This window comes from Alternaria novae-zelandiae, assembly GCF_023758075.1.
Source record: "Alternaria novae-zelandiae strain BMP 2774 chromosome Unknown scaffold_6, whole genome shotgun sequence".
Classification (NCBI taxonomy): domain Eukaryota; kingdom Fungi; phylum Ascomycota; class Dothideomycetes; order Pleosporales; family Pleosporaceae; genus Alternaria; species Alternaria novae-zelandiae.
In genome coordinates, this window is record NW_026056966.1 from 1,161,481 (window position 1) to 1,178,905 (window position 17,425).

Here is a 17,425-nt window from a genome sequence, read left to right on the forward strand (position 1 = left end):
ACATGTTACTTACACCCCAGACCCACCCATCTCATTCCTGATCTCCATCTCTTTACGCCGCCTGCGCAGCCCTCAAACCCCCTCTCTGCCCCGCATTCCGACTTCTCACCTCGGTCTGCCCAACCTCCAAATGCGTGCCTGTGCTGCTCTTCTCGAGCGACACAGCCGCCCGGTCAGTCACTTGGATATAATCCTTGGCATCATGCTCCACCGCACCAGGAGTAGAGACGTGAATACCCTCAACGAGAACCTTCTCATCATCCGGTATCTCCAGTGTAGTTTCCTTAATCTCGGGACCTTGTGTCTTTGTGCCGAAGGGCGGGTCGAAGCGCTTCCGCAGCGTTTCAATCATCTTGCCGAACCAGAACCAGTTCAGGCCGTTGAGGATGATGTTGGAGGCGAGATAGGCGGTTATGAGCCAGAGAGGGACGGTTTGGCCTTCGGCGAACCGGAGGATGTCGTGTTTGAAGCCGGCGTTGTGGAGGGTAGTGTTTTGCGACAGCTTTCCGACGTCTGGGTCTGAGTGCGTGTATGCGCCGGCGGCGTAGGCGTGGTAGACGTCGGTAAAGACGCGGATGGAGTTATAGGATCCCCACACGATGCGGCAAGAGAAGAAAGTGCATAGCAGGATTATGCCGTTGACGAGCTGGATGGTGGTGCCGGTCATGTTGAGCTTATCGCAGAACCAGTGGATGTTCAGGAAGGGCGAGGAGAGTTCGTAGAGGATAAAGGTGCACGCGTAGTAGTTCACGAAGGGACGCTGTCACACGATCAGTACTCTGAATAGCTCCCATACGCTCTGGAAAGCACCGTGGTCTACTTACGAAACCCAGCGAGAATACGCAGAGGGCACAGATAGCATGGAACAGCATGCCGGTACCGAATGCCTTGACATTCTGCAACGTGATGACCAAGTCCCATAGGAAGTAGCCTCCTGCCATAGCTTGGATCAAGCCAGACGCTCCAGTGTATCCATGCACGCGCTCCGTCGAGTCCATCTGATTCAGCTCCTTATCCGTCCACATGACCCATAGCGCCATTCCGCAGACCAGCGTGCTCTGCACAAATGACACGATGTGCACATCCCAGTTGAGCTTGGTTCGCGCGGTGAAGTTGGCGTATATCCGCGGGAAGAAGAAGCGTGAGATGGCGGGGGCGCCGTAGCTGAAGATGATCTGGTAGAATGTGAAGGCTATCGCGACTTCGTGGAAGTGCAGCGGCAGCGACTTCATGTTGAGGAAGTCGGCGACGGGCTGTACATATTTGACCAGGCTCTCCGGCGGCGCCAAAGGGAACGGGTCGTGCATCGTGGCAGTCGAGTGTGGGGTGCAGCAGACGCGGAGGTAGGTGGAGGTGGAGGTGCGAGGAGTGATGTCAGGGCGGTAAGAGTTGCACGCGAGCAGGAGCGATGGTCCCTTCTTATGCAGGGAAGCAGCGGAGGGGCGTTCGGCAGGAAGGCAGAGCAAGAGCGGATTTATACTCGGGTAGATACGAAGATCCAAGGCCGCGGCGGCACAATGATGCACGCCGCTCGAGGATGCCTGGGAAAAGGTGCGGATGACGACCAAGCTTGGTGCAGTCCCTTGTTCTAGGCCGAGATGCGATTAGCGAGCCGAGGACCCATCGCCCTGCGCCAGAGGCACACGACAGATTTCATGTCCACCGGGTCATTTTTGTGGAATGCTAAATCACTGCCACGGGACCACGTCATGTTGGATGCTGTTGCATGTGTATGGGTACAGTGCACCGCCACTAGAGGCGTCATGCCGTGACAAATCTCACGCTCTTCGGACGCCGCATCACCGCATACAAGGAAGAAGTTGAACACCTAATAGAAGTAAATAGCTCCGAGGTTTTTATTGACTTGGCTAACTTTCGTTTTAGAATAGAGTAGACTGCAGTGCAGTTGTCCGGCGTGTTCCTCGTAGAGGTGGTAGTGGGTATCTTTAAAGCAATAATGTGATGATGAAGACGCTGCGCTCAAAGCCCATCAATTCTGACGTTCTGATTGTGCCAGCAATTTATGCATTTATCCGCTCTCAACCTCGCAGCGTATGCTACGAGAAACATCTCTGCAACGTACGATGTTCTCTCGATTCTGTCGAGAAGGAAGTAGAAGTCCTGCAAACTCCTATAGCTAATGATCCGATTGCTGTGACCGAGTATATTTGCCGGGTGGGCGGTGAACTGGCTCTGTTGTGCGGCCGGTACAGGTGAGTTGAAGAGAGCATTCATGCGTCTAGCCTCTTCCATGGAAGATACCGGCGGCGTAGGTAGCCCAGAAAGATAGTCCTGGGCAGACGCATGATCATGTGATGCCATGTTGGTTGGTCCTGTCCATCCTCCTGTGTTCCCCCCGGGCAGAAGAGTACCTGCTGCTCTGTTTTCGGCCAGCCCTCTTTCCATGTCCAACTGTGAACCAATCCACAATGACCACACAGCTTCTGTCAAGTTGTCATGTGTGTGTACAACGTTGAAAGCGAACCCCATCTCGTGCTCGTTGTTGAAAGGATAGTGTCTGTTGGTCTGGCTATGCCTCCCACCAGGGAAATAGTCTTGGCAAATGACAGTGGGATTTGAGACGCCGAGCTCGTCGTTGACCTGCTTGTTGAAGTATGCGTTGCGATGCTTCTCACTCATCGACACCAGTCCTTCTTCCCACATAAGTCGCTCGGCGACAAGGAAAAGTTTACGCACGTGGGCATGCGCCTCACGCTTCCCTCTGCAGATGGGGCAACAATAGAATGGCATGTACTGAAGGTTTGGAGTTTGCGTGGCATGTGCCTTCAATCCTGGTTGTGGATATGGAATGAAGTCTTGCCGCGGGAATGGTACAGTCGCGGGCGGTCCTTGGCCCCGACTCGTACTTGGTTTGCGTCTTCTCCCAGTTTCAGCAATGAAGCCATCTTCGAAGGAGATTTTGGAGTCTTCCGGGTCGGCCAGAGGGTCGCATACCGGGTCAATTGGGCGATTGCCAGGATTGGAAGCCATGGTGAGTAAGTTGTAGGTGAGAGAGGCCAAGAGCACTCATGATTTACACAGGTCTGTCAGGCAGGCTTTTGAGCTCGTATTTGAAGCCCTGACCCAACACGAGGATGTATTACGAGTACTTGCGAGTGTCTCGCTGGGGCTTCACAGGGTCACCGCGGTACCGTGGTCGTGAGCGGGTTAAGGTGGGAGGACAGGCGAATAGACATTCTGCCCTCACATATTGTTGAACTTACGCGCAGCGTTGCCATCTTACTCGTCTGGCTGATCCTCAACAGACACCTGCTGCGAATAGTACACCCATGTAAGGCGGAGTGAGAGAATGCGGGGAGGTTTCGTGACGCGACTTACGCGACGGCAGCGTGCAGGGATCAAGGATGCTCAAAAGTTAGGAAGGCGCGAAAGCGGGACACTGCAAGAGATTCGATTGAGGTTCTCATGTCACAACCATGAAAGCTGTCCGACCATCTTTCCGCGCCAATGCAACATGTCAGAGGCAAATCTTCTGCAGCAACTTAACGTCCTGCCGGACAGGTTTAATACCACGCCGAGCATACACACGACCCGCATTCGCACCGAAACCCACCATCGACATCAAACACATCCGACAGAACCCAGGACTATATGAGCAGAACTGCATAGATCGCAACTATGCCGCACACAGCAAATCGTCATGGCGGATCATAGAGCTGCACGAGCGATGGCTCGCACTCCAACAAAGCAGTCGCGACCTACGAGAGCGCAACAATCGCATACGGGCCACTCTAGCTAGGACAGCATCGCGCGCCAAGGACGCCGACGGCAAGCCGGTAGCCTTGAGGGAGGGTTTGATCAGCGATGCGAAGGCATTGAAGGCAGAGTTGAGCTCTATCGAGGCACAAGAGTCAGAGATCCAAGAAGAGATAGAAGGGCTGGCGCAGGATCTACCCAACTTAAGCAGCACATGCACGCCCGTCGGCACCGAAGCAGATGTACTCGGCTACATCAACGAGTCGTCGAAATCACAAAATCGCAAGTCGCACGTCGACATTGGGCAGGAATTGGGGATACTTGACTTCTCGGGCTCAGCGCAGACTTCGGGCTGGGGTTGGTACTTTCTGGTCGGAGATGGTGCAATGCTGGAACAGGCACTCGTGCAGTACGCCCTAGGTGTCGCTAGGAGGAAAGGATGGAAAGCAGTCGCACCTCCATCCTTGGTTTACTCGCACATTGCATCTGCCTGCGGATTCCAACCGCGGGATCAGAATGGGGAGCAACAAATATACGCTATCGAGCAGTCGGAGAAGGACAAGGCAAAGCCGCAACTCGCTCTCGCCGGAACTGCAGAAATACCGCTTGCTGGCATGAAGGCCAATCAGACTCTAGAGGAGACCGAGCTGCCACTGAAGGCGGTCGGCGTGAGCAGATGCTACCGTGCTGAAGCTGGCGCAAGAGGAGCCGACACAAAGGGCTTGTACCGTGTTCACGAGTTCACCAAGGTTGAGATGTTCGCCTGGACAACGCCCGACAACATGGGAGAAGATCACTTCACCACTCCAACAGCACCGAGCTCAGAGTCAATCTTTGACGAGATGCTGTCGATCCAAAAGGAGATACTAGAAGCACTCGGGCTGCACTGCCGCATCCTGGAAATGCCCACAACCGACCTCGGTGCCAGCGCGACGCGGAAAATTGACATCGAAGCCTTCTTCCCATCGCGTGAGAAGGACGAAGGATGGGGCGAGGTGACATCGTCCTCCATGTGCACAGACTATCAGAGTCGGCGACTACAGACTCGCATGCGCGTGAAGGGAGGCAAACTAGAGTTCCCGTACACGCTCAACGGAACAGCACTTGCTGTGCCCAGAGTCCTCGCAGCCATTCTGGAGAACCACTGGAACGAACAGGACGGCACAGTAACAATACCAGAGGTGCTGCGACCGTTCATGGGTGGGCAAGAAAAGATACAGGCGGAGCGTCGTTGATGGTGTGAAGAAGTACTGTACGATATGTATCATGTATCTAGACTATGATGTCAGGTGGTTGGGTGTTACTGGTGCCGCAACTAGATGCGCGACACCACTCAAGAAACATGCAGTCAAGATATCCTGTGGCCGCAGCCGTCTACAAAACCACGCTGCTCGCCCCCTGCATCAACTTTCAAAGCTTCGGACCGTCAGATGCTTGCACTCCCCTGTTTTGGCCGCGACATCCCAGCTGGCCACCATCGAGGCTGACTCTGCGCTTGGCCCGGTTATGGCCGGCGATTGGCGCACAGCCTCCAACCTGTTCGAGCTGGGTCCCAGGGTGCATGAGGCCAGGTGCATATTGGATAGCGGACATGTGAACAACCGCCACAGCCACTTCTGTCTGGTGCTGCACGGCTCCTGAAACATCTTCTCAAGACTACACATGCGTCGCAAAGCAGCAGAGTCTACCCTGTCGCGCTGAACCGGTTCTGGGCCAAGGTCCACCTTTGGCGCCATCGCATTCGAGGTGGGGTGGTTAGCGGGCCATTCTCGTCTACGGCCTACGCACCAGCCTCTCCAGGGCTCACCAGCATCAACAACCCGGCCGCCCACCACCAGCCTGCCTGCACCGCGAGCTGCACCGCTGCGTGCAACCACCGCACCACGCAGCTTTGTTGCTGTCGCCACCTGCCCCCGCCCTCGCAGTGTCACCCGCCTCCAGCCATCCGCGATCCGTCGCAATATTGTTGGAACGCATCATTGTCGCAAACCACTCCTTCGGCCACCCCGAGCACCACAACACCAGACCCGGACAGCGAGATAGCAAACGTCGCGGCGCATGGTTTCCTACCCAGACTCGGCGAGTGCAGAGCGCTCACTGCCCATACGGCGTCCCTCGTCGGTTGTGTCGCACTCGTCGCGCGCATCCACCGTCCGCAGACATCGCCAGCACCGCTCCAACGTGGGTGGCTCGTCGCTAGCACCCCAAAATGAGTTCCCCGTGTTTACGCATACCGGCGACGTCGAGATCGTCATCAGCAATGGGCGGAAGGAAATGCGTTATTTGCTGCACAAGTTGATTCTGACGCAGTGCTCGGGCTTCTTCGAGGCTGGCACGAGCGATGAGTGGGCGACTGCTGGTGATGTGACCAACGCCGGGCCCAGCAACGGCACCGCCCTGTCGAGGATACCATCAGGATCACGACCCGAGCAGAAGCGGAAATGGAGGTACGAGATGGATTGGGGCAGCGGCGATGACGACCTGCCCATGCTCGTGCAGAAGGTGTGTTTGTTTACCGTCCGCGACGGCGACCATGCTAACGAGAGTACAGAAGAACCAGCCTACCATGTTTGGCGGCGATCCAAGTCCACCTGTGCGACCCCCTACTGCGCGCAACAAGCCTGCCGCACCGCAGTCAGGCTTCTTCCGGAGCATGGCCAACTTCTCCACCCTCCACGTGCCCGCGACAGCCACTCCCGAGACCGACCCCGACGACGACACCTTCCGCGACTACGACAACCTGTTTCGCATCTTCTACAACTACCCTCCCACGCTCGACTCTCTCAACATCGCGAATGCCTACGTAGAGTGCAAATCGCTCCTGCAGCTCGCCGACATGTACGACGCGCTTGGCGTCATCGGACCACGCGTAGACCATCATCTGCTGCGTTTCCAAGGCCGGTTATGGAAGCAGATCGCGAAATACCCGCCCAGCTACCTCAAACTTGGCTACATGGCACGGAGTAAAGCCATCTTCGCCGAAGCCATGGTGCACGTTGTCGGACAGTGGCCACAAGGCATCAATCAGCTACGCGGCCAGATCGCTGAGCCCGTGATCGAGCTGATAGAAGACAAAGTCGACGAGATGGACGAGCTCAAGGCCAAGATTGAAGTCAAGCTCTTCCGCCTATCCCTCACAACTAGTCGCGGCGAGCGTGTGAGCCCATCGAGCAACTGGCTGGACTGGATAGCAGTCTCGCTATTCCGACAATGGCTCGCCGAAAACACTACGCCACCCCCGGCCCCAATCCTCAAATCGCCACGACCCCAGAACTCGAGAGACGGTGCGCCGCTGCCACCTCCACCAGTCTTCAACACCGGCCGCATATTCCGCTTGCTCGGCCAGGCCGGCTCAAGTTACCTCAACCACGATGAATGCAAGCGCTTCCTGCGACTGAACCCTGACCACTACAACCGCGACAACCTGAAGCGCTTCGAACGCAGAATCGAAGAGATCAAGGTCAAAGCCAAAGACGCAGTCAAGCCGCTGATGCGCAACTTCCTCGAACTCGACCTACGAGAAGGCGGACTGCCCTATTTGACATGCACAAGAATCGATCCGCAAGACTTCCCATGGGACGACATATAAGACTGGAGGAAGGAGATGACCACATTGAGAACACACACCCACTCGCTTCGACGTTTATGGATTGGCAGCAATCCGGCGCTCTTTTTTGATCTACTTGGCTTTTTTGGTTTTGTTACGGATGCGGGATGTTTTGGCGCCTGATACCCTAGGATGTTTACATGTAAATACGCCGTTGTTCTTCTTTTCTTCGTTATTCCCACCCCCGATTTCCTTGACGATTTGATGATGTGGGAAAGATAGAGAGATGTGTATGTATGTAGAAGGAGAGATGGTAATTATCGTGTGTAAGAGAAGGAAGAGATGAAGAGAGAGTATATGCTGGCCATGTGCTTTCTTCTTCTTTTATCTTTCCATCGGGGCAGACGAAGAGACAAGATGAGATAATCGACATTTTCACTTTCCTCCACTTCTCTCGTGACATTCCCTGTTCGTTGTCTTACACTGCCGAGCCAATATCCCCTTACATGTGCGTGTGGGTGGGTGATCGTCCCTCGGTTCTCAGAATAGCGACTACTGTAATTCCTTCTTTCGGTCCCTGATATCAAGAGATAGCATGCGGTACGTACTGCACCCGGGCATCCGAGCGAGATAGGCTCAGGGCGGAAGGCTTGTAGCTATCTGCCGTCATGATCGACGCTGCAGCCGCGCCAAGCCGTAGTAGCGTGTGGGGGCTGGTGACGCGATACGGTGGGTACGGGGAGGATGGAGAGATAGGGTGGATGGAGGAGTGGAGGTGTTATTGTTGTTACGGAATTCTGGTGTTGACATTGATGGAATCGATGGGTTGATTGGAAGTGTTGGTGCTGGTATTGGTGGGTGGGGAAGATCGCCGAGGTGACTGGATCGTTGATCGTGGCTCGCTTGTCACAGAGATTGGAAGATGTGGGAGATAACGTGGCTAACATCAATGACAGGCATACCGAATCTGTCTGTCAGGTCGTGGGTGTTTCTGGGGCTGAGTATGCAGGTACCGTTTCAAACTCTGAAGGTATCGAAGGAGATCACCACCTGGCCATCTCTGCCATGACCTTAACCACCGAATCTCACACACAAAACCTTCACTACCTACAACTCCACCGCACACTTTTCTTTGCAGCGATCATGCGGGACAGAACCAAACAAACAACCCTCCGATAACACTACCCCTAACCACTACCAAACATCTCCAAGAACCTAGATTACTCTTCTAGTTCTCGCCGACGGCCCAAACCCTCCCACAAGCATTGCTTATGCTAGGCAGATGTCGAAAGCAGGAGCTTATCAGATCTACACGTCGCTTCGTCCCTAGCTCGCTGCGAAACACTAAACACCAAAGCACTACCCTGCCGTTCATCAGGGTCCCCACATATGTCGTTGCCTTTTCTGCACGGTAACGCAGGGTAGGTGGCCAGACAGAGAGGGAAACCTTCACCCAAAACGGCGTGACGTATCTGCTTGTAGACTACGTGGCGTACGGGGAGGTAGATTGGGCGTACTTGGCGGATGGGGATCGTCACTGGGTATCTAAGCCTCATGGAGATCGGCGTGGTGGCTGATAGCTGGTCGTGGATTACAGACTGTGAACAATCAGCGACAGGCCTAAATGGTCGGCGAGCATTGGATAGTTTGTGGGATGTAATGACGAAAAGGAAATGGGGAGGAGGGGATTGGGGATGTTGATCGACGTGTCGTGGTCTTGGACGTGGGAGCATGGGATGAGATCGGTAAGATCGAGGCTGGAGGTAGGCAGCGTAGCACAGAACAGCACAAGGGGCACGAAAGAGAAGAGCATTGTAGGCAAAGGAATCATCTCCGCCATCTTGTCCATCAGAGATATATAAGCACAAGGCTTCTCCCTCCAGAACAGACTCATCATCACAACAGTTCTCATCTCATCATCTACAACACCTTTACACCACAACCAACCCAACCCAAACCACCAGACCACCAAAATGCAGTTCACCATCTTCACCCTCACCGCTCTCCTGAGCCTCACCTCCGCCGCCGCAGTCACCAAGCGTTTCCCCTACTCTGCCACCTCCGTCCAGGCTCGCCAGAGCGAGATCTGCGGTGGCCTCGCCACGCCATTGTGCTGCCAGACTGATGTCCTTGGTGTTGCCAACTTGAACTGCGCGAACGGTACGTTACGACATCCAGTCCATTGAAGTGAGGAGGATGAGTGCTAATGTGTATGACAGCCGGCGCTGGTATCGAAACAACAGAGGACTTCCAAGCTGCTTGCGCTGAGGACGGCACGACGGCTCAGTGCTGCATTGTCCCGCTTGGTGCTGATGGATTGCTTTGCACTGCTGCTTAAGCTTTCTACACCTTCAAGATGTCGGACCCAAATCCAAGACAGAGGTGCATTCGGGCATGGTAGGTTCGCTGCTGAAGCAGTGGACCATCTAGAGAGTGGATGTATATGAGTGGCGGACGAGACATCGCTGAGATGTAGGGCAAGGGGGTTTATTGTTCTTGTTGTCACTGCCTACCACTCCTTTAGGTGGGATAGTTTATTTATAGATATACTTGGAGAAGGATGATTGATAGGAAGGGAGGTGTGTATGATACAATGAGATACCTGTTTTTCCAAGCTACATCTTAGACCTCGCCTCGTGAATTCGCTTTGAGACCCTGTTTACTCACTGACATTCTTCCGCCGGTCGAATGATGACTCTCCATGTGATTCCCGGTTCGATGAGTCTAGAACCACTTGCGCACATAGAGTCCGCAAAGCCTATGATGAAGCACCATAACAGATTCCGACTCTTACGACAATCCCATGACACCAATACCATTAACGAACTCACGGAAGAAGTTATCATATGCATTCAAGCCTCCCTGAGAACAGTCAAAAACACCGCCATGCAAGCCATGACACAATCAGATAATCGCCTACCCAAATACCCGTCCGCGCTTATGCTATCACAAAAGACACTTGCCTCCCACCCTCTCACCCTGATCATCCACCTCACTCATAATCCAAGCTATCCCTCACACACTTCCTCACCCTCTTCTTGAACTCGGGCGTATTATCCCTCCACAAGCTCGCCGCCTCCACATTCGCCGGGCTCTCGTCGTTCGGGCTCGACAGCATGGAAATGACGGAGAGAAGAATCGTTTCGGGTGTTTGTACGGGCGACCAGCGTTCTGCGGCGGACTCGTAGCCGTACTTGTCTTCTTCGGGTGGGTGGAGGATCGAGATGCATACTTCGCCGTTTTGGTAGACTGGGAGGTGTTAGTTATGCGATTCGAGTTGTGAGGGGTTTGTGAGAAACGAGACGTACTGTTGGGGTGGAAGATGGGTGTCTCGAAGCGCATCTTTGGAGGGAGGAGGGGGTATTCGCTGGGGAAGGTGAGGCGCGCGCGGAAGAAACCTCCTATGTGTGATGTCAGTACTAGAGCTTCTACTTGGGAAGACTGTGTCTGGGTCCGTACCTCCGTAGAACTTTGTGTCGTCGTCGATCATCAGCATTACCTCCCACTCGAACACATTATTGTCCACCAGACCGCAGCTAATGCCCGATATACTCTTGTCATTTTGCATTTGCTTGAGTTGGCGAGCCAGCAGCCCCGCTGCCGCAGATGACGAAGCCATAGTACCCTTCTCTTCGCGTATGTGTATGTGAAGTGGCGCTCGAAGTCGAACCCTCGGTATGCGCAGAGTGATCGGGAACGGGTGGGGGAACGCAGCCGAAGAGACGGTTATAACAGCTGCGACGCAGAGATTGCACACGTTCTACAGCGATCCGGATGCAGATGTTCTTGCGTGAGGGAAGTTTTGTGTGCGCCGGTTCTGTTGCGGAAAGAGGGTAGGTGGAGATTCCAGAGGCGCGTTCGGGCGCAGGACGTGGAGGGCTCTTAACGGCGGGTGTGGCGGGGCAAGCTGCGGGCGATCGGCAGGGGGCTCGCTGGCAGTCGAGGGTAGGGGATATCTGGCTGGGTAGGAGTATGCGCAAGAGTCAGAGTGTCTCCGTGAGTCTTGTTAATGAGCGTGAGTGAGCGTGATCATATATGAAGAAGCAAGTCTGCGGCATGCTCCAATGGCCGCGTCGCATGTGGCGGTATGCGCCAAGTCGAATACCGCTTTGCAGGGGTCCTCCAGGGTATTCAGGCCTTCCCTTTTGCGTCTGCTCTGCATTGAGGACGGGTGCTTGCCGATAGTCAGCCCTAAAGGCGTGTGGGAGAGCTGGATTCGGTGCTTGGTAGATGAGCAACGTGAGAATTTGGACCTCGGCTTGAAACTCGATAAGCCCTACGACGCCTTCACACCAAAGTAGCTTCTGTGGCTGCAAGGAAGATCACTATTTGCTTATATAGGTATACCGATTCATGTCCCGATCTACTCGCCCATAACCCGTCCATCTCCGTCTGCCCAGTTCCCATTACGTCCCAGAACGCCGTCGTAACCATGACAGATGCGATGCCACTCCCCGAGGACCCGTATCTAGGGTATCATTTGATCCAAAGGGGATATAGATTGGAAATTGCAAGACTCTAGAAGAGACAAAACGTAAAATCGTACATGTAGGGAGCTTTGATCAGCCGAAGATCCGGAGAAAGCCCCATAGCCCGGCTCCGCAAAGCACGGGGATGGTGAGATTGTCGTCCCAGCCAAAAACGTCGATCGCTTCACTGGCACTGGCGATGATACCAGACGCCAGAGACATGGCGCCCAAAGCCCAGTATCCGGTAAGGGAAGCTTGCTTCACAGAGAGAGCAAAGGTTTCCCGCATCTGTGGAGGCAGCGTCAGGGCGCCTTGGAATGCAAAAGCGTATTCGCCATGGTTGTACTCTGAGTAGAGAGGACCTAGCCAGCCCCACCATACAGCCGCCGTGATGACACCCGTTACGCACGCCGCGATGGAACCCGCAAGACTCTTGCCTTTCCTGACTCTGGGCGTGAGGTGGCCCCAGAGCCTGCCGAAAGTCGAAGCAGCGGTATCGCACCAACTTAGTAGTAGGATGCTCATGACTGCTATGTCCTTTGGGCAAAAGCGCATGACTATCCATGCGCCCAGAAGGTAGGAGATGACACCGTTGTATCCATCGACCTCTGACTCGCGCATGAAGGCACCGAGACACCGGATGTAGAAGCGATTCACTTGCCAGTAGCGGTGTCGGATGACGTCGGTGAGGGCGATGGGTATCAGCATGGTAAGGAGGACATTGTGTATCTGCGACGTTTGCGTGCCGGTGCAGTAGAGGAAGATGGTCAGGAAGCCGATGGAGACGTGGAGGATCTTGCGAGGAATCTCATGCCGGTGAATCTGTCGACGTCAGTGATGAGCTTGCGAAATCACCATGTGTGTACTCACGAATGAACGCCATTTCTGGTGGATGGGAATCAAGCCTAGAGGACTCGGACTCCTGCTCATCTCCCTCCAGTAATTCTTGTTCGCTTGCGCGGGTGACAGGTGGCCGTTTGAAGTGTTGCCCGGCAGCGCGAGATCCTTCTTCATGCCTCCATTCATCTGCCTGCGACTTGTCAGGCCGCTCATCCTCCGCCGTCCTACGCCTCCCTCTAGGACAGGACTCCGGCTTCTGGCATTCCGACTCCTTGCTCGAGCCCTGCTGTCGGGGTCTGATCCCGAGTCCTCATCGATAGGTGGAGGTGACGTAACCCGTTGTTTGCGCGTCGAAGAGCGCGTCACGGGTCCAAAATAACCATCTTTCGTGCTACCCGCCTCCGAGGGCGTTGGTGACGGCGAGATCACACGCGGCGTGTTGGGGATCTGGTATTGGCGTGAAGATTCCATGGCTACGCGCCAGCAGGTGGGAAAGTAAGGGAAAGTAGGAGCCCGGATGACGCCGGAGAGAGTGGAGTGGGCCCTGGCACAGAGTAGGGCGATGTTTACCAGCAGGGACTGGCGATCCGAGGGTTGGGAATAAAGGTAATGAGGCTGGGTTGGCGCGTCACAGCTAACATGTGGGAGGGCGGCACTTAGGGTGGCTTCGACATTGATGTCAGCATCAGGCGTGATCAGAGGCTCATGGCCCGCGGATTCGTCCGGGCAGCGCGCATCGTTTAGGGAGGCAGAAGATGCCACAGTGCGTGCAGGCGACAGCAGCGGTCGTCTTATTTGTTATAGGCGGGTGAACAGGGAAGGGGTCGGGGCGTGACGGCTGTAATCTTGCTGCATGAGCCTGGGAAATTTGGTCTCACGGCTACGCATGTATGATCCGGTCTCGCGAATGCGCCTATGATCAGCGTGGCGGCGGATCAGCCTTGGCGATGCGATCAGGTTCGAGAAAGGAGACACGGTGTCAGTGTGTCATTACAGGCTCGCGAACTGGATGCATCATGTTTTGAGTAATCAAGCTTTTGTCAGATGCACTCGAAGCAGTGACAGCTGACGGCCCCGCGTGTTCTCGAGCGTATCTGCCTGTGGACGACAGTGTGGCGCAAACCTTGGAAGTGGCCGTGCAGTGCTCCACTTTATTTTCAAAGTTCGCGCGACTTTTCTGTACAGCCATCGCGACTCCAGCAGACATCTTCACGAGATCATAGTGCATCATGGCGCCCCAAACTAAGATAGATCGTTCATTCAGCGCATTAACGCCTGCCTTGTCAGAATGGATTCTCGAAGCTGTGGATTCCATGGGCTTCGTAAAGACCACGCCTGTGCAGCACGCAGCCATCCCCATGTTCATGAAGAACTCTGATGTTGTAGTTGAGGCCGTCACAGGGAGTGGAAAGACTCTAGCGTAAGGTCATACATTGCCAATCTTTATGCGCATCTAACAAGCTCGTAGTTATCTCATTCCCATCGTCGAGCGCTTGTTGCGACTGGATGCGCCTATAAAAAAGCATCACGTGGGTGCCATTATCATCTCACCTACCAGAGAACTTGCAACCCAGATCCACACAGTACTTTCGTCGCTTCTCAGATTTCATGCGCCCTCTGCAGCCTTACTGGATCCGGAAGATGAAGATACCGACATGGAAGACGCTGATGCACCGCCAAAACCCACCTTTCCACCCGGGACGTTGAAGGTCATACCCCAGCTTCTTCTCGGAGGATCAGTAACGCCCGCTCAGGACCTGAGCAGATTCCTCAAATCATCTACCAACGTACTCATCGGCACACCAGGACGACTACTTGAACTCCTTTCCTCTCCGCATGTACATTGCTCGCAGTCATCCTTTGATGCCCTCGTACTCGATGAAGCGGATCGTCTTTTAGACCTTGGCTTCAAAGATGACCTACAAAGGATCCTCTCACGACTTCCAAAGCAACGCCGAACCGGTCTCTTTAGTGCTAGTGTTTCTGAGGCTGTGGACCAGCTCATTCGCGTGGGTCTCCGAAATCCCGTCCGTATCGCTGTCAAGGTCAAGGCACGAGCGGCACCCAATAGTGCGACAGGAGAAATGGGCGCCATCGAAGACAAGAAAACGCCAGCAAGCTTGCAGATGACATATCTGACCATACCAGCATCGCACAAGCTACCCGCCATCAAGAAAGTCTTAAAGTCATTGGATCCGCAGCCGCAAAAGTCTATCATGTACTTGGCGACATGTTTCTCAGTCGACTACTTCCAACACATTTTACCTGAAGTTCTGAAAGGATACACGATCGTGCCCCTGCACGGCAAACTTCCGGACAAGGTTAGGAACCGCAACTTCATCAAATTTGTAGAGAGTGTCACACCATCCATCCTCCTCACCACAGACGTCGCTGCCCGTGGTCTCGACATCCCGTCAGTGGACCTGGTTCTTCAACTTGACGCACCAAGCGACCCAAAAACCTTTATTCATCGCTGCGGCCGCGCAGGTCGGGCAGGTCGCAAAGGCCTAGCCGTCACATTCCTCAGCCCGGGCCGAGAAGAAGATTACATCGAGTTCCTCCGTGTTCGACAGACCCCAGTATCGCCGTTAACGACACCTGAAGTTACAGTAACCGCGGAAGAAGCCACAGCAATGAGCAATCGGATACGAAAGGTGGTCAAATCCGACAGAGCATTATTCGACAAAGCACAACGAGGCTTCGTCTCCTGGGTGCGCGCCTACAGCAAACACACCGCCAGCTCCATCTTCCGCATCCCCGATCTCGACTGGACAGAACACGGCAACGCCTGGGGTCTCCTCAAACTACCAAGCATGCCTGAGCTGAAGAAATGGGACGGAGACCGCAGTCTAGGCGTAGTCATGGATTTCAGCACATACGCGTACAAAGACAAGGCGCGCGAAGCACAACGACAGGTCGAGCAGAGCGAGTACGAAGCCAACAAGGCAGAGGGGAAGAAAGAAGGCAACAAGCGATATGTCACGGAAGACAAGAAGGCGTCGGCGTGGACGCAGCAGAAGGACGCGAAGGCGCTCAAGGAGTCAAGGAGAGAGAAGAAGGCAGCGAAGCGCGAACATGACCGTGTTGCGGCTTTGACGGAGGATGAGCGGAAAGAGGAAGAGAGGGTGAAGGGTATGATTGACCAGGTTAGGAAGAAGGTCGCAGAGAAGGAAGCCCAAGAGGCGGCGGATGAGTTTGAGGGTTTTAGCGATTGATAGCCGGGCGTTTACATACCTTAGTCACTTGCAGCATTTGTTGTCCTACTATAAGAGCTCCTTGCGTCTGCTTCAATACGTCAAATCCTCTTGGCATTTTGACATATATAATGACTGAGCCTGTGAAGTTGCGCAAAAAGAGGCAAAACACGGTCGTGAATCGAATCTAGCAGAACAAAAATAATTTATGTTAGAGTCTAGAATCGAACTCTACAGCAAAAAAGAATATCCTTGATCGGTGCTATCTACTTGGTTGGGTGTATCAAACCCGTCTTCTGTTTTCAAGCTGTGATCTAGGAGGAACAGCTTTGAGTGTCTCAAACTCGCCGTTGAACCCATTCGACCACCCGGAATGTTCTTATGAAAACTCACGATATTACAAGCAATATATAGGCAATACCAGGTTGCTGCGGGTAACAACAGTGGATCACTCGCTAGACCTCTAGACTCTGCTCGCAGTGAAGGCGAAGCGGTGGAGGAGCGCTCGCCAGGCAACGGTGACGTACTGTCGCACAATGCAAACGCTCACCTTCACCTTCGAACGAAGAATCTTCTAGCGCGTCCAAGCTTTCCAGACTTTTCTCTCACCCTTGCGTCTTCTCATAATCTGGCGTCCTTTACCTTCACTTTGCGCTTACTACCACGTCAACGCCACCATGGGTCTCTCAATAGCTCTTCACTGCCCCACCATCAACAAGACCAAGAGCGCCTTCGGTCTCGTGCCTTCCAAGAAGCACGATGAGATCCTCCAGGACATTCGCTCGCTCTTCGGTATCGACTACGTCGCCACCTATGACATCCGCGGCAACCCAATCGATGACATCTGCGCCTGCAAACCCGGCGACCTTGTCCAAGTCGCTACAGAAAAGTTCGAGATCATGGTGCCCTACTCGCCTAGGAACTGCATCTTCTACAATGGCGAAGAGATGGAGAAGATTACCGACGCATGGGCTGACGGTTATGGCAAGCCGTGGAAGGTATGAGTCGCTGCCTATTGAACTGCCTTTAGCAAAGACTGACTGAATGCTTAGGAACTCAACGACTCACAGCGGTGCGAACACATCACCAGCCTCGGCACAAAGGCTGAAGACTCCGTCCTGGTGAACACAATCCGCATCACACGCCCGTACGTCGACGTTCAACAGGAGTTGAAGGACATCGCCGCTGCCGCTCCTGAGGACATGGACACTAAGCAAAACCTCGGAACGGCTATCTTCACGAACTGGGGCAAGAAATGGGAGGTGCTCCTACCACCTACCATGCAGCCCGTCAACGACGAGATGTCCGCCAAGGTCCTCAGTCTTCTCGTCGTACTTTCTTCTTTCACTCACGGTTCAGCGCGCCTAGTGCGCAGGTACCTCGTCGAAGCCGTTAATGCGCGCCTCTCTGGTCTGGGAGACCATGAGACGGATGACGCATTGTTGCGGGATGAAGACATTGTGCACGTGATCGGCACACTATATGAGAAGGCGGATAGCTTGGCGGCTGAGATGGCGCTAGCCAAGGAGAAGAAGGTGCAGAAGAAGGTGAAAGACAAGACGCGGAAGCAGGCGTGGAGGGCGAGGAAGAAGGCGGCGAGGGGCAAGACGTCGTCTGATGTGGATGACCTTGCTGATTTGATGGATGTCGTTTAGGAC

At 54.3% G+C, this 17,425-nt stretch overlaps 8 protein-coding genes across 8 annotated transcripts; 5 read left to right on the forward strand and 3 right to left on the reverse strand.

Moving 5' to 3' along the window:
• Positions 1-52: 52 nt before the first annotated feature.
• Positions 53-1,307, reverse strand: J4E88_003897 (uncharacterized protein; the record flags this gene model as incomplete). The annotated part of the gene is made up of 2 exons (XM_049397545.1): positions 53-760; positions 825-1,307. The coding sequence occupies 2 exons, from the start codon at positions 1,305-1,307 to the stop codon at positions 53-55; spliced, it is 1,191 nt and encodes a 396-aa protein (XP_049256933.1).
• Positions 1,308-3,437: 2,130 nt separating this feature from the next.
• J4E88_003898 (uncharacterized protein) lies at positions 3,438-4,952 on the forward strand (the record flags this gene model as incomplete). Its single annotated transcript, XM_049397546.1, has 1 exon — positions 3,438-4,952. One exon carries the CDS (start codon positions 3,438-3,440, stop codon positions 4,950-4,952), a length of 1,515 nt encoding a protein of 504 aa, XP_049256934.1.
• An 823-nt stretch (positions 4,953-5,775) lies between these two features.
• On the forward strand, positions 5,776-7,306 carry J4E88_003899 (uncharacterized protein; the record flags this gene model as incomplete). Its single annotated transcript, XM_049397547.1, has 2 exons — positions 5,776-6,219; positions 6,269-7,306. The coding sequence occupies 2 exons, from the start codon at positions 5,776-5,778 to the stop codon at positions 7,304-7,306; spliced, it is 1,482 nt and encodes a 493-aa protein (XP_049256935.1).
• Positions 7,307-9,237: 1,931 nt separating this feature from the next.
• Positions 9,238-9,602, forward strand: J4E88_003900 (uncharacterized protein; the record flags this gene model as incomplete). Its single annotated transcript, XM_049397548.1, has 2 exons — positions 9,238-9,424; positions 9,484-9,602. The coding sequence occupies 2 exons, from the start codon at positions 9,238-9,240 to the stop codon at positions 9,600-9,602; spliced, it is 306 nt and encodes a 101-aa protein (XP_049256936.1).
• A 654-nt stretch (positions 9,603-10,256) lies between these two features.
• On the reverse strand, positions 10,257-10,883 carry UBC15 (Ubiquitin-conjugating enzyme E2 15; the record flags this gene model as incomplete). Its single annotated transcript, XM_049397549.1, has 3 exons — positions 10,257-10,513; positions 10,573-10,665; positions 10,724-10,883. The coding sequence occupies 3 exons, from the start codon at positions 10,881-10,883 to the stop codon at positions 10,257-10,259; spliced, it is 510 nt and encodes a 169-aa protein (XP_049256937.1).
• A 943-nt stretch (positions 10,884-11,826) lies between these two features.
• On the reverse strand, positions 11,827-13,044 carry J4E88_003902 (uncharacterized protein; the record flags this gene model as incomplete). The annotated part of the gene is made up of 2 exons (XM_049397550.1): positions 11,827-12,555; positions 12,604-13,044. The coding sequence occupies 2 exons, from the start codon at positions 13,042-13,044 to the stop codon at positions 11,827-11,829; spliced, it is 1,170 nt and encodes a 389-aa protein (XP_049256938.1).
• A 758-nt stretch (positions 13,045-13,802) lies between these two features.
• SPB4 (ATP-dependent rRNA helicase spb4) lies at positions 13,803-15,788 on the forward strand (the record flags this gene model as incomplete). The annotated part of the gene is made up of 2 exons (XM_049397551.1): positions 13,803-13,993; positions 14,042-15,788. 2 exons carry the CDS (start codon positions 13,803-13,805, stop codon positions 15,786-15,788), a joined length of 1,938 nt encoding a protein of 645 aa, XP_049256939.1.
• Positions 15,789-16,444: 656 nt separating this feature from the next.
• On the forward strand, positions 16,445-17,422 carry J4E88_003904 (uncharacterized protein; the record flags this gene model as incomplete). The annotated part of the gene is made up of 2 exons (XM_049397552.1): positions 16,445-16,765; positions 16,820-17,422. The coding sequence occupies 2 exons, from the start codon at positions 16,445-16,447 to the stop codon at positions 17,420-17,422; spliced, it is 924 nt and encodes a 307-aa protein (XP_049256940.1).
• Positions 17,423-17,425: the final 3 nt, after the last annotated feature.